The sequence below is a fragment of the Pelobates fuscus genome, chromosome 4 (genome assembly GCF_036172605.1).
Source record: "Pelobates fuscus isolate aPelFus1 chromosome 4, aPelFus1.pri, whole genome shotgun sequence".
Classification (NCBI taxonomy): domain Eukaryota; kingdom Metazoa; phylum Chordata; class Amphibia; order Anura; family Pelobatidae; genus Pelobates; species Pelobates fuscus.
Window position 1 is genome coordinate 201,652,361 of NC_086320.1, and position 22,801 is coordinate 201,675,161.

Consider the following 22,801-nt stretch of genomic DNA (forward strand, 5'->3'; position numbering starts at 1 on the left):
TTGTTATTGTAAAAAAAAAAAAAAAAAAAAAAAGTTTGTTTTACTTAAGTGTGAAAATCCAATGCAAGAGCACAAAAGCACAAGCCAATAGCTGACTAAAAGTTATTGGAGAATTGTGCATTTCTACCTAGGGACATACGCATACCCTTAGAAGGTGGGATAGTTGGAGTGGACGGACCGATGAAAGGCCTTGTATTCACTGGCAACGCACACAGACCCGTATCTATATGTAATGTGAGGCCTAGTAGCCACATGGAGCTCCTTGACAATTAGCTATATTCGGTCTGGTTTGGACTCCACCATAGTGTAACACCCCTTAAAATACCCCACACAAAGCGCCGTGGTTCGCAGGATACACCCGCGACACATAATACTCTAAGGGATGGCCTATGTCTATACACATTGGTGCCAGGTGGAGAAGGGTAGTATTGTATCATGCAACGTGCTGTTTGCTGTTATGCATTTGTTTGAAATACCGGTCTCTTTAGGTCCGGTATAGCCCTGTACGATGACCACTACACTGACTATGTAAGTGACCTTATTCTGTTATGAGCAATTAGGACCTGCGAGTCCTTACTAATGACAATGTTTGCATTGATGAATACTGCTTCTTACCTCACGAAACCTTAATAAAACAGATTTACAAAAAAAAAAAAAAAAAAAAAAAAGAATTGTGCATTTCTTATTTGTACTTCAAACTAATTAATTAAATTTCTAACAATATTGTACACTAGACTGCACTGCTATGTCATAGCCTACAAAATAGATTTCTTTCACTGCTATTGTTCTGATTCTGTGTGGGCTGTGTGGCTGTGTTAAGGGTCAGAACAAAAGTGTGGCTATATCCACTGTAAAATCGAATTCTAAATCCCTCCTTTAACATCTCTTAACCCCAAGTACCATCTATAATCATTAGCCAAGAATTCAACCAATGAACACTTAACTCTAAAAACTCTACACATAAACTTCGTACCCTGGCTTTAAGCCCCAGAATGCTAAAAATCTTACAATCTCTCCTACACCTTACCTTAGGTCTTGCTCTAGCTCTAAGCACTGTTCAAACCCAACCATGTTATCTCCCATATGGACCTTCTTGTAAGGCCCACTTCATTTGTTTACAGATTTCCTGAGAGAAGCCCTGGTTCCCACCTTCTTCTGCCAAATCACTGTAAAAGCATCATAAACAGTGAGAAGTGTGGGAATGCAGTTCCAATTGCAGGAGTTGGCAGCCTTTTTTCACAATGACCAAAGGCAATGCCAGTTAACAGATGAAAGATCACCTTCATTATGTAGCTAAAAAATTAACATAATAGTAAATGGCTCACTAATTTGGTATTCCTATAAAGGACTGTCATATTTAAGGAACCAAATTAGTGTGCCACCAGAGATGATGCACCATGTAGAACACCAATTCTTTTATTTAAAATATATGATCTTTATTTGAATAATTTATGTATTTTATCCTTCTTACTAAGTCTCGGTAAATCCAATAAAGGGAAATTATGTTTACTAACCTTTTTTTTGAGTAATTCTAAATATTCTTTTAGTCGCATCCATACTTTCTTGCTCTCATGTGCGTGCCAGAGTCTCCACTGCTTTATCCAGTCATATTTCTCAACATAATTTTCAGGCAACTGTGTTGGAAACACAAAGTACAAATTAATTGGAATATTACGACAAAATGAGCTGTAATTAATAAAATGTGCTTTCCAAGTGAGCAGAGCTCTAAAATTAACCTCCAGGGTAATGTGGTTTTCAGTATGATAAAAGTGAGAATAATTTTTAATTTTTTTTCCTAGCTTTAGTCAGTACAAGATTGATAATGCATAGTTACTGCAATGCATTCAGAGCACGCATTACATTTGCAGAGTCATATCACACTTCCATACAGGCATACCCTGCTTTACATACACTCACTTTAAGTACACTCGCGAGTACAGACATACCCGCAACTGTACGTAAAGGTGCCTCGCAAGTACCGACATTCCCGTGCCTCTTCTGTCCGCGAGTTAGCAGGAAATAGAAGATTCTATTCTGGCCCGGAGCAGCTCCGTTCAGTATCTTTGGGGTAAGAACTTTTCACACCTTCTGACATGGCCCAGGTTAATCATCTCAAATTTAGGTCTTCTCCTAGCTTAACACACACACACATATATATATATATATATATATATATATATATATATATATATATATATATATATATATAAAAAAAAAAATTCTGCCCATACATTGTCCATATTCTGCAATCGACACCATCCAGTGAAAGGGTTTACCCTGCCATTTTCTATAACTGACTTAGTAGCTTAGCTGCATTAGCCACAATTCTGAGGATTCAAAGTTAAACCATAAATGCTTAAATTGATGAAGAGGTGTTTCTAAGCAAAGTGTGCAACTAAGCTGCTAAGAAACACAAATTGGCACTGTATTGACAGAAAATGGCCCAGTGGGCAGGTTTATTTCAATTTCCCTCCCAGTTTAAGGTTGTCAGAGGAGTAAAACATTAAAGATAAATGGTACAATCTAGAATGATTTTTTTTTTTACTGTTTGTTTTAACTTAATAAAAGCCCACTGGAAATCACTAAATAAATCACTGGAAATCTGCAGTTGCAGATGCAGTATCAGCTATGCCTGTAAATGACTATTGCAATGCAGTACATGCATTGGGAAGAGAAAAAAGGCATTGCTTCACTTTAAGTACGTTTTTCGTTTTACATACATGCTCTGGTCCCATTTTGTACTTAAAAGTGGGGTATGCCAGTATAATTGCACTAGTTTCAAATGCATAGATTTATTTATAAAAAAAAAGGTTACATAAATTCATTGTGATATTTTTTTTTTTATTTTTTTTTACTAAATCACTTGAGAGTTTGTAAAGGAGAGTTTAATAGAACAAGGAAACCCATTTTGTCATTTTTTTCTCTAGGACTACAGTCAAGTGTAACTCTTCATTTCTTCAAATATACATTACTCAACAGAGTTAATAACACCATTGCAGTCACAGAGAAAGTCAATCGTACAACTAGATCCAGTAACAGTCATACATAAATATTCCTCTCAAAATGATGTTCCCTTGGGACATTCTAGTTAAAGGGATCCTATAGTGCCAGGAAAACAAACCACGTTAAAACCCCTTCAGCCACTTACCTGAATCCAGCACCAATATCCCTCGCCGCTGGGTCAGGCTCCACCCACGGCCGACGTCAGCCTTGGAGAGACTTAATGCGCATGCGCGGCAATGGCCATGCGCGCATTAGACCTCCCCATAGGAAAGCATCTGACGCTGGAGGTCAGTGAGGACGTCCAGCCTCAGATAAAGGACCAAAAGTCCATTTGGATTCCGGAAGCCCTCTAGTGGCTGTCTGGTAGACAGCCACAGAGGGCAGACAGAGCTACAATGTAAACATTGCAGTTCTCTGTTTTACATTGCAGCACTAGGTGTAAAAGGGTCACAGCACCCAGACTACTTCAATTAGCTGAAGTGGTCTGAGTGCCTACAGTGTCCCTTTAACGCAATTGTTTATCACACCAACATGGTTATTTACTTAAGTTAGAAATGTCAGGAAATGTCCAAAGTAGCTGAACTGGAAAAATTCCCCAAAAGTCACTTATGTTTTCAGGTCCACTACTTTGGCCTTAAATTTAAAGGAAGGCTAAAATGTCAGGAATGTAAACATTTATTCCTGACAGTATAGTGGTGAAATCACTATTTAGGTATTCTCCCTTTGAAGAGCTATTTTACTCACCTTTCTTCCAGCACCATCTCCATGGTTGAGATCAAACCTGAGGCTATTGCACATGCACAGCAAAATGCAGCGTTGCATCAATCGGCATGTGCTCATAGAGATGCAATTAATCAATGCATCTCTATGGGGAGCATTCAGCGTCTCCATGCAGAGCGTGGAGAAGATGAACAACAGCACTGATCCAGTAAGCACCTCTAGTGTCCGTCTGAGTGACTGACACTAAAGGAGTCCCTATGCAGCAATGCAAACACTGCCTTTTCGCTACATTAAAACTCCTGCAGGGACAGGCTATAGACACTAGAAACACTACTTGGTGTCCCTTAATAATTCACCTTAAATTCCCAACACTTCTTTCTAACTTTGTTAAATAACCCTGCATATGTAGCAGCCTGATTGTGATTCAACAAGTGGATACAGTAAATATCTCAGGATTTTGAATCTTATTATCTTTCAAAGAGAGTAAAAAAAAAAAACAAAAAAAAACCTGCTGTGGTGGAACAGATATGCAGCTGGTTGAGGCACTTTACCCCCCACAATTTAGTTAGAACATGTAATTCTATTTTTAAAATGTCACAAACACATAATTGTTAACTATAGGAATAAGTAAACATAAGATTAAAAGTCCTGGTACATGACAGTTCCCTTTTAAATTCTAAATGGAAGAGAATTCAGCAGATTTGGACCAAAGTAGGGAGATCATTACATTCTAGATTTTCAGCATTCCATCAGAATTGGAACGGACAACCGCCATAATATTACAAAATAGATTAACCCCTTAAGGACTGAGCCAAATGTACAAGTTTTCATCAAAATAAAACGTAAACAAAACCTGGAATTTGACTATGTCTATTACTAACCGTAATTCACCTCTTTTATATTAAGTGCACACACACTTATGATATATAATTTTATTCAGGAGAAATAGGGCTTTCACTTAACATCAAATATTTAGCTATGAAACATAATTTAATATAAATAAAATATTAAACAATGGGAGAAATTTTATGTTTTTGTTTTGCATGGCATTTTAACTGTGAATGTCATAATACTGTTTGCTTTTACTGCAATAAAATACACATATTTGTATTCAGCGATCTCTCACGAGTACCACAGTACTCCCTATGTACAGGTTTTATGGTGGTGTTTTGGGAAGTTACAGGGTCAACTATAGCATGTTACATGTTTCAGTTTTTTCACATTGAAATTTGCCAGATTGGTTACGTTGCCTTTGAGACTGTAAGAAAAATGTACAACAATATTGAAAACCCAAATTCATAGAATCCTCAGTTGTACAGCTCCAAATGATGTAATTGCAAAATGAGTCATAGCTTCTCCCTGTAAGATCTTTGAGTGATCAAGCAGGGTTACTAATGTTTTAGAATTTTAGAAAAAAAAAATTCGTCCTTTAGAAGCTGGTACTCAAAATATATGATGGTTCTGGAAATCACCACAATGTCCTTGAAAGCATGTATTTCACATAATTAATACCTGCAGGCTCAAAGTAGTTTCCACAGCCATTTACACAATTTATACAATGTGGATGTAACAAAAAGACACAAATAACGTTTACAGACACAAGAGGTACCTACCTTAACTAGCTAACAATCTAGGACATGTTGGACCATCTATGTACCATCTATGTGCGTTTGGGTGCTGACCTGTGCTTTTAAGTGGTAAAATAAATAAATGAGGAACCGCACCCTTCTGGTGCAGCTAGGTTAACATTGAAAGTGAACATCTGCATTAGCTTGTTCAGGTTTGGGGAGGAAATGATAAGCAGAAAGTGCTTAGCTAACCTTTTTTTTTGTTTTGTTTTATTTACTGCTGAAGTACACATTAGGCTTTCACAATGTAAATAAGCCACAATAACCACAAAAGATTAAAGATAGCTGTAGAAGTTATGGTGCTAGGATGCTATGTGTGCATTTGCTCAGCACACTGTATTTTCAATGGTATATATACATACTTAAAGGGACAAGCATCACTTGACCATTTTTTTTTTAAACCAGCCAGCAAAAACTTTAAAACCCCAATTTTTTTTTTTTTTCATTGTTGGACATGCCTCTCAGCTAGAGGAGCTTCCTCTCCACTCCCTCTTACCTACCCATTTCAGTTTCAGACAAGTCCACTAATGACTAATAATCCCCCCTCCGCCCCAGGTGGGTGTGTTAAGCATAAGAAAGAAGCAGGTAAATAGGAATAAATTAAAATCATACTTACCTGCTTTTATCAGCCTGCAGAGGAAAGCAACTGTCTCATGAAAAGTTAAAAGTTTTGAATGAGACAGTTGTCTCCGAGTGACGCATTTCCCTTTAGTCTATAAACCAGGATCTTCACCTCCTTTTCACTAAGCAAACTTACAGAAAGCACTAAGACAGAGCTTGCTTAAAAGAATATTTTCATTGGTAAAATGTCCCACATTTGTATTAAGAGACAACGAGTAGCATATTTCTACTTTTCTCCACATCAAAGAGCTGCATAACATTTGGCAAAATTCAAAGACTCCCGATCTGCAACTGCAAATCTGGCAAATGTTATCCAACAGAAAATATATATATATATTTTTGCTTAAGCCAAGCATTCCACTTAATGCACCATTACAGGCTAAATGTGGCCAATTTAAAGTAACTGTATAGGTATAAATAAATAAATAAATAAAGGTATATCCTACCCCCCTCCCCCACCCCCCACCGACAGTAAACTTACTGTCACTAAATGCTTTTTCCCTTAATAGTGCAAAAATGACATTTATAAGTACCTTTATTAATCTTTAATATGATCAGATTTTTTTTTTCCTCCTCTGATTTTCATGTAATTTCCCCCTTTGCTTTTTCCCTGCTTCCAGTATTTCAGCTGGACTATCAAAGTACCGCTTGGCAGTCAATTTCCATAAATTCTACCCCTCATATTTGCAAAATGTTTATTAATATAGTTGCTGTTATATCAAATTTAGACATTTTTCCATGCCCCATCTCCCCTTTTTCTCTGCCTCAGGCTTCCCAAGGACCCTCCTCCTTCTCCTCTGCCCCAGCTCTCACTGTATGTGTTTCAGTGTTTGTATCAGTGTGTCTGTGGAACTGTATGAGTGTCAGTGTTTTTGTACATCTGTATGCCTGTATATGTATGTGTGTCAGTGTTTCTGTGTGTCTGCAGTGTTTGTATCAGTGTGTAGGTGCAACTGTATGTGTGTCTTCTGCTGGCTGGGGTTGATGGGAGTTAGTGGGCAGATAGTGCCAAGCGGTCTTATAGAGGGGGTTAATGTATATGGGGTGGAGTTATGCCGGAAAAGGCAGAGTTACACCTGTAAGTGTTGGAATTATGCTGGAAGGGGCGGGGTTATGCTTGTAGAGGCAGGGTTGAGATATTTGGGTGGGTGGGTGGGAGCAGGCACTAGCATTTCACAGAAATCCCTCCCTCGCGGCAGACTCTGATTTGGGAGGAAATTAGAGGATCTCTCTCACTTCCTCCCAGCTTTTCCTGCACATTGGAAAGGGCACATCATGGCACATTTCCATTGGGTGGCCATGAGTGCATGAGCCACCTGATGGACCTTCAACCAGGTTCCCAAACTGTGCCGAGCGGCTGCACCGCCGCCATTAACGATTTTGTTTTCGCTTAACTCGGGTTGGGAAAATCTGCTCTATGAGAATCAGTAATGACACGCCTATGTAGCCGTGCCAGAACTTAGTTATGCAATTTGCATTACTCAACACATGCCCACAATGCCTGCCTAAGAAGTACTCCATCTAAGTTACACTACAAATACAGCAGACATCAGAACTAACATACCACATCACGCACACTTCCTCACCACATTAGGTATCATATAGTTTATTATAAATAAATATAGAGACAGAAACTCAAATGCCTATAGAGCTTTGTCTTATCACTTTCTCTCACACTCTCTTTATCTATCTATCTGTATCGCTCTCTTTATCAATCTCTCTTTTTCGATCTATATTGATCGCTCTATAACTCTATCTATCTATATCTCGATCTATCTATCTAGAGAGGTTGATTAACAGTGACTGGAGGGGAATGGATTAACAATGGGTAGGGAGGTTGTCTGACAGGGTTTGGCAGGGAAGGGGGTTAACAGTGGGTAGTGAGGTTGGTGACAGGGAAGGGGTTAACAGCGAGTGGGGAGGCTGGCTGACAGGGAAGGGGTTAACAGTGGATAGGGAGGTTGGCTAACAGAAAAGGGGCTAAGAGTGGCTAGTGAGGTTGGCTGACAGGGAAGGTGTCAACAATGGGTAGTGAGGTTGGCTGACCGGGGAAGGAGAGCCTTGTTTCGCACACATTTTCTTATTCCTGGTGCTTCCTCCATTGTTCCCAGCTTCCCATGTTTTGTCATTTTCATCATCCAGTAAATTACGTCTGACGTCATCCCGTTGATGACGTTATTACACTTTGTTGGCGCAGTAAGTGCCATTTTAATTGTGGTAAATGTCCTCACAGAAATCGATTTTGTCCAAATCAAGTCATAAAATGTAATTTTCTACAAATTGTTATTATAATTATACAAAGGGGGGGCTCTTTTCTACTAGGTAATTCTTTATAATACTTTCATTTATTTATAACAACATTAAAACACATTTTAACACCTGAAGGAAAAGGATAAAAACATCAATAACTACCGGTATATTCCAAATATAAATATAGTATAATTGCCACCTAAAAAATTAGGAGGGAAAAGGAGGAGTAGGAAAAAATGGGGGAGGAAGGGAGAAGGATAGAGTGAAATCATTAATACATGAGTATTATCATGTAATACATGAGTATTATCTAGGGAATGAGTATTAGATAAAAGGTATTAACCTAAATTCTACTTTCAGACCATTGGGGGTTATGGTGTCTAAGTTGGACATTAACGTAATCTCGCTTTTGCTTAAATTTATTTCTTTACTGGCCCCCCTCCAATGGTCTTTAACCAGTTCTATACCACGAAAAAACGAAAGTTAATTGTACTCCCTGTTGTGACATTCAGAAAAATATTTGTATACATTGTGATTAAAAAATCTTCTTCTGCTCATTTCCAATATGTTCTTTAATTAATTATTGTTTTTAATACTCTTGAAGTTTTTCCAACTTATTGGTAACTCCCAGGGCATGCTAATAAATAGATAATATTTTTCGTATTACAAGTGATACAGCTATTTCATTTTCCCTTTCTATTCTAAATGATTTGATTTTTTTTATTTTCTTCCTATCCTTATTGCTATTTAATCTACATCCCATACAATTCTAACAATAATAAAATCCTTTAAAATATTTTTTTTTCTTTCTGTAAAAACATGTAGTTAAATTGTTTGAAATGTTTTGCCCCCTTAAAAATAAATCTGGGGTTTGTTAAAACTCTGAAATGTCATCGTTCTGTCTTAATAATTTTACATAAATCTTTTTGCTTTGCATTATAGTTAAAAATAAGCGGAAATCCTTTGGTTTTGATTTCTTCCTCCATATTTCTTTTTGTTTTATACTGTAACAATTCCAGGCTCTCTGTTTCTTGGACAGATTAATTTTAAAAACTGTTCATCATATATCCCTTCCTTAAAAATGTGCCCTTTTAAATCCTGGCCTGGATGTCAAACTTCTCTACGTCCGTACAGTTCCTTCTCAAACTAAGGAACTGGACATTAGGGATACAAGGGTCTAAAATGACTTTAATGAATCACTCCATCACATTTTTCACAACTACATTTTTAAGGTAAAGGAGGAATGCTTTGGTAAATTTTGGGGATGGGAAGGGCTCAGTAACTACAGTGTTCTTGAAGACTACAAAGGCCAGCTGGGTGGGGAAAGAGAAAGTGGGAATGCAGATATGTTTTACAATAAAATGAAAAGAACTGCAAATGTTTATCTTTGAAGTAATAGTTTTAGTAATTTTTTTATGTACTAGTAATTTAGTTTAAATAAGTGCATAAAGAAGAATATAGTAATAATAAAACTACAAATATATATATATAAAAATAAAATATTGTTTCCATTATTATGCAAATAATTGTTATTTTATCTGTTGTAGTGCATATTCATCGCCTTTCACTAAAAGTAATATTTTGCTTTCATTTTGCATTTTTCCTGTTTTACAAGCAGGATTATTTAATTTCTGAAGAGATTAATGGTTGAATAAAATTTGTTTAATTAAGAAAATTATTTTACGCATCTCAGATGAACCTAATAGATACGTGAAGGAATTTCAGATGATGTGAAATGGAAAAAATATATATTTCTGAACAAACGGACAAGCAGAAATGATTTTTTTGTGTGCACATGTCTAGTGTTAACTAAGCAGAACAATAAAAATGCCTCCATACAGTCGACACAAAATAACTAAATACTAAAAATGTATTTCACATTTAATTTCAATTTATATCATAATTCCTTGACATTTACGAGATTGCGCTGAGCACGGATATAAATATATACACAACTCTCCTTGAGATGAAAAAAAGAACAAAAAAGAAAATAAATACAAAGAATTCAAAACAGACAAAAGAAATATAATGTGGGCTAAATGCTTGGAATTATTCAAGTGAATGAACAAAACAATTGATTGGTCCAGAACATTCTATTCTAGTCATGCATAAAGTTTCCAAGTCACATTTAGTCCAACTTACATTTTTGGAAGCTAGCCACAAATTCAACCACACGTTAAAATGAATGTGAAGCGTGACATCTGTATGCAGGTATTATCGGTGGACAATGAGGGTAAAATAAACAAACATCAAAAACAATCCTGTGTAGATCTTGGTGCTGCTAGTTTTTATGCAGTCTGTTATGGATTACAAAACAAAACTACCTCAGGGATGCAAGAGCCAAACAGTGGGATTTTTAAAATTAAAATAAGGGGAAGTTGCAATTAAACATCAGACATGTATCAAGCATGACACTGCCAAAACAAAGGTTAGTATAATTTAAAAGGATAGTGTGCTTTGACCTAGAGAGAAAAGGGGTGCAGTTTATAGCATAGCATTTTACAAAATCTAGTAGTGTCAGTACATGACTGACTGGAAAGTTACATTATTGCTGGTTCTTTTACCCAGGGTATCCAACAAAGCTGAATTTCTTGGTACTCTGGAACAGCTTCTAAACCTAGGACTACACAATGCTCAAAAGTGTTTGTAGAAGTCTCAAAATTCCATATAGCAGTTCTCCTTCTAAAATTACAATATACAAACGTATATTTTGATTTCCAAATTTAACAAGCATAGTATGTTTAATTACATACATTATTTATTTTTATATTTATGGGGGATGTAGTCTACTAGTTAACCTTTTTTTTGTTTCCCCAACATGAACCCAAATTAAAGCAGGTGACCTGCTCACTACATACTAACTAGTTTACAATACCCATTCTTAAAAGGGTTACTCCAAACAGCATGACCACTTCTACAGGCCCGTTTTACTATGAAACTTCCAGCGTTTAATACCATTCCGGGCTCTCTAATGTTAATACTGTGCACATTCTATGCACAGTGTGTCATTAATTTATTGCCCGAGAGCGTTAGTACAGAAACAGAGAATGCAGAGAATGCAGAGGGCCCTGCTCAAACAAACTCACATTCTAGGGTTATGATGCTCGAAGTAACATAACATATACTGTGGTGGAATCTCGGTAAAAATAAATTTAGTAGGCCGAGATTACCACGTGGCATGTGTACGTGCATATGCTGACGTATCGATCAGTTGGTTGCACGAGGCAAGATACGATCAGTAGTGTACGGAGCATGTGCAAGAATACAGGATATAGTATTCCCCCTCCTCCATTGTGCTGGACAAGCCATGCGGTCAAACAGGAAGTTAATTCTTATTTGTGTTGATTGGTTAAGAGAATGTGCGGGTGGAGCTTAATATGGGAGGAGTTATATGCCTATATAAGGAGCCTGCACTATTGTCCGGGGCTCAGAACTTGCTGTATTTTGGTGACATTAGTCCCTCTGAGTCCCGATCGGTGATCCAATAAAGAATCTCTTCCTTCCTGAAGAAACCTGTGTCCATCTCTCTGTGCTTGGCTTCCGTCAGTTTCTCCGGTATCATTTGGTGCATTGGCCGGGAAGCTCATCGTTCAACGGTAGCTGAGAGGCAGAGGCGTGAGACGGTCTATCTTTGCCCACGTTCTCTACGGCTGCACCCCTGAACTTCTGCGTGGACCTCCCTTCGTCTCGGCGCCACTGGTCTGTTGTCCAGGAGATCATCGGCCTCTACGTGAGAAGTGCTGGGGTGTCCCCGTCGATGAGTGTGAACTCAGGTTCAGGAACGAGGAGGTAAGACAACTGCTGTTTTAGACGGCAGGACCCACTAGGGGTATACCGATTGTGCGGTAGGCCCAAAGGGGTTTTGAATCTGTGTATCTGCCCCCTCTGTCGGAGGGAAGGAGCGAAGGCGCACCACTCGATCGAACGCTCTTTAGTCAGACCGTTTGATTTGGTTAGTCAGGCGGGGTCCTGGTGTAAATAGCCCTAGCCGGACACCGGTGTCTTGTCTAGACTAGCGTTCTAGGGTGTACATTTTGTTCGCTAGGTCGGAGAGACCGGGAGACTAAGCGGCGCCTGTGTAAATTCGGTTCGCTAGTTCTCATCCTATCTGGGCTAAGTGGGAAGGCGTGTAAATTTGGAACCCACTAGACTTTTGATAGTGCGACTAAGAGGTGCCTGTGTAAATTCGGTTCTCTAGCTCGCTATATATGTGGTGATTGGGCAGTGTGGCTAACCAAAACGGGTGTATATAGTTTTAGGTAGTCCATCAAGGTACTGGCCAATAGTTTAGTTGGGAATTGTAAATGTGTTAACGATTGTTTAGTAAAGTGTATATCTTGTTAGATAGCGCGAGCTCAGCCGTCTAGCGAGAGTGTTAATAGTGTGTTGCTGTATTATAGTGCACGGTACCATAACCCTGTATATTTACTGACACTGTATATAAGTACTAATCATTGTCGTCCATTGCATGTTTAACACCATAACCACTAATAATTGTATTGTGACCTTAACTTGTGCTTTGACCTATGCTAACCGTACTGTAACCGCTATTTGTAAAAGACGATGTTACTGGGGTGTGTTATAGACGGGTAATTCGTATATAGAGAATTATAGCGTGGGTGACTGTATAGTTACGCCAAAGGGCATAATATTGATTATCTAGTGACTGGTGTAACAGCTGTGTGTGTACGGGAATTCCCTGAGTGTTTATTGTTATTGTGTACGTTTCACTTGGTAACCGTACCACGTGGTGCTGTTGCCAGAGGAAACGGGTGTGACTGTTGAAAAAGTACGCGTGTATAGTATTCGTTGTCGACGACGTTCCATTGTTAAGTATGGGTGCATCGCAGTCAACGATTCCGGATCCCTTAGGTTGTATGGTGAAGAATTTTAAAAAGGGATTCAAAACTTGTGATTTTGGGGTTAAGATGTCTCCTGTGCGTTTAGTTACTTTGTGCACTAGGGAGTGGCCTACTTTGGTTGCGGCATGGCCGCCACGTGGCAGTTTGGATCTAACTCTGGTACAGCGCTTACACGTGGCTGTATCAGGTAGGCCTGAACTTTACGGCCAGTTTCCTTATATTGACTGTTGGAGACAGGCCGTAAAAGACTCGCCAAAATGGCTCCGGACATGCCACGAGGAGCAGTGTCGCCTCATGGTAGCTAGGACTTGTTCGTCCACTAGGATTGGTGTTAGGCCCATTTTGGACACGCCCCCTGAGTCCGAGATCCCTTTGCCGCCCCCTTACTTTCCGTTAAGAAGAAGTGACGCAAACGCAGGAAGTCCTGCAGCCCTCCCCTCATTACCCCCATCCACTTCCGCTTCCTCCTCCAGTACAGGATCCACCCCCCCTCGTACTAAATCTCCCCTTCCGGAACCAGAACCCACCCCCATTAGAAACGAATATCCTGATTTGGCGCCACTTCAGACTTCCGGTCAAGCTTCATCTAGCTCGGCTCGAAGTGTTTTATTTACCACCTTTTCCCAAAACCAGGCTCCCACATCCCCATACCCTATTTCTCCCCGACCGGAACCCATGACTGACGCCCCTCCACGTAGCCCCATACAGACCCGACAGTTGACTGGTGCCCAACAATTAAAGCACTATCAGATGCCTCTTCGTCTGAATCCCGGGTCAGCCTATATCGATGCCGCAGGTCAAATGGCACACGCTGACCCAGTCTTCGTATATGTCCCATTTACTACAACCGATCTTTTAAACTGGAAGACCCATAATTCCTCGTATACTGAGAAACCACAAGCTATGACTGATCTGTTCACCTCAATAGTACAGACACATAACCCGACATGGGCTGATTGCCAGCAGTTACTAATGACTTTATTTAACAATGAGGAAAGGACAAGAATAAATCAAGCAGCCATAAAAGCACTAGAAGATAAAGCCCGTACTTTAAACCAAGCCAATCCATCAGCATGGGCCGCAACACATTATCCCAACACTGATCCCGATTGGAACGTAAATGGTGCTGATATGGTTCAACTCAGAGCCTATAGAGACGCTATAATTGCTGGCATGAAAGCAGGAGGAAAGAAAGCCATTAACATGTCGAAGACAGTTGAGGTGATTCAGAAAAGTGATGAAGCGCCCAGTGTCTTTTATGACCGATTATTGGAGGCATACCGCTTGTATACCCCCTTTAATCCGGAAGACGCAGACAATTCCCGAATGGTGAACTCCGCCTTTGTCAGCCAAGCTTACGGAGATATTAAGCGCAAGCTACAAAAGTTAGAAGGGTTTGCAGGTATGTCCATCACCCAACTAATGGAGGTAGCTAATAAGGTTTATATGAATAGGGAAACAGAAAGCAAGAAAGAGGAGGAGCGCAAGATGCGTAAAAAGGCTGATATGCTAGCGGTAGCGATCGCAGGCGTAGATAAACGGGGCCCAGATAGAGGCAATAATAGATGGAGTAGGGAGCCTTTGAGTAGGGATCAGTGCGCGTATTGCAAGGAAGAAGGGCATTGGAGGAACGAATGTCCGCAAAGAGAGCAGTACGAGAGAGACCAACCCAGGGCAGGCTACGGAAACTTTAGAGGCAGAGCGAGAGGTAGAGGAGGCCCCGGAGGGAGTAATGGTTATAGAGGGTGTAATGGGAACAGAGGAAGTGTTAGGGAAGACAGGTATATTCCAGCAGCGCAAAGGTCCCGCGATAGAGAAGGTAGGGACTTTGTAGGATTGGCTGACACGGTCATGGAGGACTATTGATACCGACCGGGCTCCATCCCCCTTGGTCGAGCGGAGCCTATGGTCGATGTATCAATAGGGGGAAAAAGGAGTGCGTTCATGATCGACACTGGTGCTGAACATTCAGTGGTGACTAATCTAGTTGCTCCTCCATCTGGAAGGACTATTACTGTGATAGGAGCAACTGGAAGAAGTGCTGAAAGACCGGTTCTTAAAAGTCGACTCTGTACATTGGGAGGCCACGTAGTAAAACATCAATTCCTTTATATGCCTGAATGTCCAGTCCAATTGCTGGGACGTGATATGCTGTCAAAATTACAAGCGCAGATTACGTTCCTACCAAATGGAACAACATCCTTAAAGTTTAATGGACCTTCAGGTATCATGACTTTATCCGTACCAAAGGAAGAAGAGTGGCGACTTTATACAGTGTTGACTAGCCAAAACCCTAGGAGTGATGAGACATTATTTAACATACCAGGAGTTTGGGCAGAGAACAACCCACCAGGACTGGCCCGCAATATTCCACCTATAAAAATTGAACTAAAACTTGGGGTTTATCCAGTAAGCCTAAGACAATACCACATCCCGCAGAAGGCTAAGAAGAACATTCAATCCTATCTGGATAAGTTCATACGGTATGGTATCCTAAAATTCTGTACTTCCCCCTGGAACACCCCATTGCTGCCTGTTCAAAAGCCCGGTACAGATGAGTATCGACCTGTGCAGGACTTGAGAGCAGTCAATGATGCGGTTGTTAGTATACATCCAGTTGTACCCAATCCATATAACCTGCTTGCTTTAATTCCGGGCGGGGCTACTTACTTCACAGTCTTAGACCTCAAAGATGCCTTCTTTTGCCTCCGAATTGCCACAGAAAGTCAATGTATTTTCGCTTTCCAATGGGAGAACGCTGTAACGGGCTCAAAACGCCAAATGACTTGGACAAGACTGCCCCAAGGGTTTAAAAATTCACCTACCCTATTTGGTTCAGCTCTAAGTCAAGATCTACTGGATTTCGAGTCCATCCCAGGAGAGTGTGTCTTGTTACAATACGTAGATGACTTGTTGATAGCAGCAGTTACAAAAGAAATCTGTCAGCAAGCAACGCACGATCTACTGCACATTCTCTGGAAGGCAGGATACAAGGTGTCTAGAAAGAAGGCTCAGTTGTGTTTGCCAACTGTCAAGTATCTGGGATTCCATATCTCTGAAGGTCAAAGGATTATGGGGCCAGAGAGAAAAGAAGCTGTCTGCCAAATACCAATACCCAAGAATAGAAGACAAGTGCGAGAATTCTTGGGGGCAGCAGGCTTCTGTAGGATATGGATTCCCAGCTATGCGATACTAGCAAAACCTCTGTACGCAGCTATCAAAGGTACAGAGCACGACCCCTTCTTATGGACTCAAGAACAGCAAACGGCATTTGAAGATGTGAAGAAGGCTTTGATGAGTGCCCCAGCATTAGGTCTACCTGATCACACACGACCATTCTACTTATATGTACACGAGCAAAGAAGAATGGCTGTGGGAGTATTGACACAGTACTTGGGATCATGGCAAAGACCTGTTGCCTACATGTCTAAGCAACTGGATGCAGTGGCCAGCGGACTTCCACCTTGTCTAAGAGCCGTAGCTGCAGCCGCCCTGCTAGTAGCTGAAGCCGATAAACTCACTCTGGGTCAAGAACTTTATGTACGAGTCCCACATGCAGTACAGACGTTGTTGGATTACAAAGGAAATCATTGGTTTAGTAACAGCCGTATGACCAAGTATCAAGCAATGTTGTGTGAAAACCCAAGAGTGCATTTAGAGACTGTAAACACCTTAAATCCAGCTACCCTTTTGCCACAACCTACTGAAAGTCAACATGATTGTTTGGAAGTAATGGATGAAGTATTCTCAAGTAGACCAGATCTTCGTGATTTTCCCATCCAGAACCCCGATGTTCAATATTACACCGACGGCAGTAGTTATGTGAAAGAAGGGATCCGCTATGCAGGATATGCAGTAACAACAATAGACAAGGTGATAGAAGCTCGGCCACTGGCAAAAGGAACATCAGCACAAAAGGCAGAATTAATAGCACTAACACGAGCGTTACAATTGGCTGAAGGTTTAAGAGTGAATATCTATACGGACTCTAAGTATGCGTTTTTAACCACTCATGCCCACGGAGCTTTGTATAAAGAAAGAGGACTACTGAATTCAGAAGGCAAAGAAATCAAATACGCAGCTGAAATCCTACAACTATTGGAAGCAGTGTGGGAGCCGAAAGAAGTCGGTATCATACATTGTCGAGCGCATCTGAGAGGGGATGGTGATGTAACCAAAGGAAATCGGATGGCAGATAGTGCAGCCAAGCGTGCTGCTGAATCAGGAAGACAGGAGTATGTGGGGCATATAGCTGCTCTAATACCAACCCCACTGTCTCAATGGACTCCAGTTTATACAGCTCAAGAAGAGGAGTGGTTAAAGACTGAACCGGGAAAGTATTTGGAGAACAAGTGGTATCAGCTAGAAGATGGTACCTTTGGTTATAGAACCCCTATTTATATGCTCAACCGAATTATAAGGTTACAGGCGGTGGTTGAGATTATCACTAATGAAACATCACAAGCGCTCAATCTCCTAGTGAAACATAATACCAGGATGAGGACAGCAGTCTACCAAAATAGATTAGCCTTGGATTACCTTTTGGCAGTAGAGGGAGGTGTATGTGGGAAGTTTAACCTAAGCAATTGCTGTCTTCAAATAGATGACGAAGGGCAAGCAATAGCTGAGCTTACTAGCCATATGGTTAAACTAGCGCATGTGCCTACTCAGGTATGGAAAGGGTACAATCCAAGTAGTTGGTTTGGTAGCTGGTATGAGTGGTTTGGAGGGCTTAAGGCAGTGGTAGGTGGAGTCCTACTGATTTTACTGTTGTGTCTACTCCTACCGTGTCTTATACCCTTAGTAGTTAGGTCTGTGCAAAGCCTGATAGGAAGTATAGCAGAGAGGAAGGCTGCTGCACAGATCATGGCGATTTATAAGTATAAGGCTTTAGATCAGGGAGAACCAATGCAGGAAGATGAGTGTTAAAAGATTCACATCATAAGATAAGTCTGGTCTGGTTCAAGGTAACTTGCGGTGTAAGCAAAACTAAGGTTATGTGATGCCTCAAGTAATTATAAAATATCAAGAGGCATCAAAGGGGGGAATGTGGTGGAATCTCGGTAAAAATAAATTTAGTAGGCCGAGATTACCACGTGGCATGTGTACGTGCATATGCTGACGTATCGATCAGTTGGTTGCACGAGGCAAGATACGATCAGTAGTGTACGGAGCATGTGCAAGAATACAGGATATAGTATTCCCCCTCCTCCATTGTGCTGGACAAGCCATGCGGTCAAACAGGAAGTTAATTCTTATTTGTGTTGATTGGTTAAGAGAATGTGCGGGTGGAGCTTAATATGGGAGGAGTTATATGCCTATATAAGGAGCCTGCACTATTGTCCGGGGCTCAGAACTTGCTGTATTTTGGTGACATTAGTCCCTCTGAGTCCCGATCGGTGATCCAATAAAGAATCTCTTCCTTCCTGAAGAAACCTGTGTCCATCTCTCTGTGCTTGGCTTCCGTCAGTTTCTCCGGTATCAATACTAATAATATAACCTCTACAAAACTCAGAGAGAGAAACACTCTTCACATTACCAAGAGGGTCTCTCTATTGTATTGGTAATGGATGCATTAAAGGCTGTCCCATAAAGAAAACATCTGTGCGTGTAAATTCACACTTCAAGCATTTACTGCAGGCCTATATTTTCTCTTAAAATATATTTAGTGCTTTGATACCCCCTAGATACTCAACACCAAACATGCGGCCCACAGTGAACATATTTGCGGCCCGCCTACCCTGGGGCCACTTTAACCCCTTCAGGACTGAGTCAATAGTGCACGTTCTGATCAAAACAAAACGTAAACAAAAACTGGAATTTGCGCTATATGTCTGTTCACCCGTAGTTCCCCTCTTTCATATTATATGCACCCACACTTATTATATATCATTTTGTTCAGGAGAAGCAGGGCTTTAATTTACCATTAACTATTCATATATGGAATATAATTTATTATGAATAAAATAAAAAAAACTGTGAGAAATTTATTTATTTTTTAAAAATGTGTAGTTCCGCCTCACATTTTAGCTGTAAATGTCATAATACTGTTAGGTTTTACTGCAACAAAATGCACATATTTGTAATCAGCGATGTCTCACGAGTACAACAGTACCCCCCATTAACAGGTTTTATGTTGTTTTGGAAAGTTACAGGGTCAAATATAGAACGTTCCATTTTCAAATTGAAATTTGCCAGATTAGTAATGTTACCTTTGAGACGGTGTGGTAGCCCAGGAATGAGAATTACCCCCATAATGGCATACCATTTGAAAAAGTAGACAAGCCAAGGTATTGAAAGTGGGGTATGTTTAGTCTTTGTTAGTAGCCACTTAGTCACAAACACTGGCCAAAGTTAGCGTTCATATTTGTTTTTGTGTGAAAAAAGCAAAAAACTAATATTTGGCCAGTGTTTGTGACTAAGTGGCTACTAAGAAAGACTGGACATACCCCACTTGCAATACCTCGGGTTGTCTACTTTTGCAAATGGTATGCCATCATGGGGGTAATTCTCATTCCTGGGCTACCATACGCTCTCAAAGGCAACATAACCAATCTAGCAAATTTCAATGTGAAAAAAATTAAACGCAAGCCTTATATGTGACTCTCTAACTTTCCAAAACACCATAAAACCTGTACATGGGGGGTACTGTTATTCTCGGGAGATTTCACTAAACACAAATATTAGTGTTTTAAAACAGTAAAACATATTACAACAATAATATAGTCCATAAAAGTGCCGTTTGTTTGTAAAAAATGCAAAAAACTTCACTTTTACTTAAAATATCATCGTTGTAATACAATTTACCAGTTTGAAACACTAATATTTGAGTTCAGCGAAGTCTCCCGAGTAAAACAGTACCCCCTATGTACAGGTTTTATGGTGTCGTGGAGTATTACAGGGTCAAATATAGTGCTTGCAAATTAAATTCTCTGCACTTTCTCCCTGTGTTGTCAGGCATGTCAATCAAATGTTAATTAATCAAATCACATAATTATGTTAAAAGATTATTTAAATATACATGTAGAATTTTAATATATATACATATATATGTATTTAAATTCTACGTGTATACTAATGTAATTTTTTATGTAATTATATGTATTTATCTATATATATATATATTTGCGTTTATTTGTATTTTATATATAGATAGATATATATAGAATGCCATTCTAAGTGTATTTTGTTACCAATATATATATATTAATAACAAAATACAGTTAGAATGAAATTACATATGAATATATAATTTATATTAAATTTTGTTTCAATATTTTATTTATTTATTTTATTATTTTATTTATTTATTATTTTAATTATACGTATATATATATAATATATATGTACATCTATTATATATATAATATATATACATATTATATATATGTAACATCATTCTAAGTGTATTTTAATGCTAATATATATACTTATATTAGTATTAAAATACACTTTGTATGACGTTACATATATATAATATGTATATATATTATATATATAATATATATACATATTATATATATATAAAAATATTTTCAATTTATTTTTTAACATGTTTAATTTCTTTTTTTATACTTTCTTACCAGCAGGGGGACTGTCTGATATTTTAGACAGTCCCCCTGCAGGCAGATCCATAGCCAGCTATAGGGGGCCATGTGATCGCTCTTTGAGAGCGATCACATGGCCCCCGGGGGCCTCATTTGCCGTGGGAGGGCTGCCTGGGCTGTCAGGCAGCCCCCCAGAAGAGGATCGCGGCGGAGGTAAGTATAACTTACCTCCTGGGGCTCAAAGCCGTTACGGCGTTCCATGCCGCCGCAACGGCTTTAAAGCCCATTATAATGGGGACGGCATGGAACGCCGTAACGGCGTTAACGGGTTAAGCTGTGGCAGCGACCAGCAAGACAGGAATAGTCAGTTGTTACACTCCATTAACAGGCAGACCCAATGGTTCTATGCATGCTCACCTTAGCAGGTCATATTATTTTACAATACTCGGCTATATGCATACTTGTACTGCTAATGTGCTACTGTTTTAAGCCTCAATCTATAACAATCGTAAAAAGTTTGTCTAATTTGCTATTTTCCTTTTTATTCATATTTCTTCCTCCTATGTATAACAAAATATTACAAAGCAACGTTCACATGAAGCAGAAATGTTTAGATAACACAGTCTACCTATTTTATTATTTTTAATTTCTATTTTTATTATCTCCCAACATGTAACTAACTCGTGCTGTTTTACCTAGTTAGTGATGTACACTAGATTACTACGCCTCTCAGACCTTAGTCCCATGATGTGATTTTATGTACAGCTTACTAACCATATTTTTAGATTTAGCGATACCTGTATTAAAGCGAGAGACAACAGTATCAAAGCGAGAGACAACAGTATCAAAGCGAGAGACAACAGTATCAAAGCGAGAGACAACCGTATTAAAGCGAGAGACAACCGTATTAAAGCGAGAGATGACCGTATTAAAGCGAGAGATGACCGTATTAAAGCGAGAGATGACCGTATTAAAGCGAGAGATGACCGTATTAAAGCGAGAGATGACCGTATTAAAGCGAGAGATGACCGTATTAAAGCGAGAGATGACCGTATTAAAGCGAGAGATGACCGTATTAAAGCGAGAGATGACCGTATTAAAGCGAGAGATGACCGTATTAAAGCGAGAGATGACCGTATTAAAGCGAGAGATGACCGTATTAAAGCGAGAGATGACCGTATTAAAGCGAGAGATGACCGTATTAAAGCGAGAGATGACCGTATTAAAGCGAGAGATGACCGTATTAAAGCGAGAGATGACCGTATTAAAGCGAGAGATGACCGTATTAAAGCGAGAGATGACCGTATTAAAGCGAGAGATGACCGTATTAAAGCGAGAGATGACCGTATTAAAGCGAGAGATGACCGTATTAAAGCGAGAGATGACCGTATTAAAGCGAGAGATGACCGTATTAAAGCGTGAGATAACAGTATTAAAGAGAGAGATAACAGTATTAAAGCGAGAGATAACAGTATTTAGCCATAGCATGTTATTATATATAAAATGAGGTTGATAATCATAGGAGACTTTGTCCATATGTTATGACGACCCTATCCTGGGCAACTCTTGAACGTCTCCCTCTCTTTTTTCTGTACCCCTATAATCACATGCCTCAACAAAAATAAAGAATTAAAAAAAAAAACACAAGGGACTGGCTGCACTCACCTAAACATGCTTAAATGGGGTGCTGCTGGGGGCCAATAAGTACAGTAAAAATAGAAATCCAGCGCACTCACTTATCAACTAAACAGCTACTTTGATGCTGACAGATTTGACTAGTTTTATTAAAAACACCTAATCTAGGCAAAAAATAATGGGGGTTTAGTTACACTATATGATCATACATTGCATAAGCCTGCCACAAACGTTAATGTACCCCATCTTTGGCAGGTCCTACTCTCACTGCCAACTGTCTACTAAATGAGCTACTCACTTGGGGAAATCCTTCCATCTCGTCCATGTCACAGGTGTCTCATCTCAGGACCCTATTTAATCCTTGTACTGCAGAGAACTCGAGATGGAAGGATTTCCCCAAGTGAGAAGCTTATTTAGTAGACAGTTGGCAGTGAGAGTAGGACCTGCCAAAGATGGGGTACATTGACGTTTGTGGCAGGCTTATGCAATGTATGATCATATAGTGTAACTAAACCCCCATTATTTTTTGCCTAGA

The 22,801-nt window shown here is 39.6% G+C and overlaps 1 protein-coding gene across 1 annotated transcript in view; it reads right to left on the reverse strand.

Moving 5' to 3' along the window:
* Window positions 1–22,801, reverse strand: part of OTULIN (OTU deubiquitinase with linear linkage specificity) — a 73,364-nt gene that overhangs the window by 2,267 nt on the left and 48,296 nt on the right. The window contains exon 7 of the mRNA XM_063450565.1: window positions 1,515–1,634. Coding sequence (XP_063306635.1) covers window positions 1,515–1,634 — 120 coding nt within the window. The remainder of the gene's footprint in view (window positions 1–1,514; window positions 1,635–22,801) is intronic.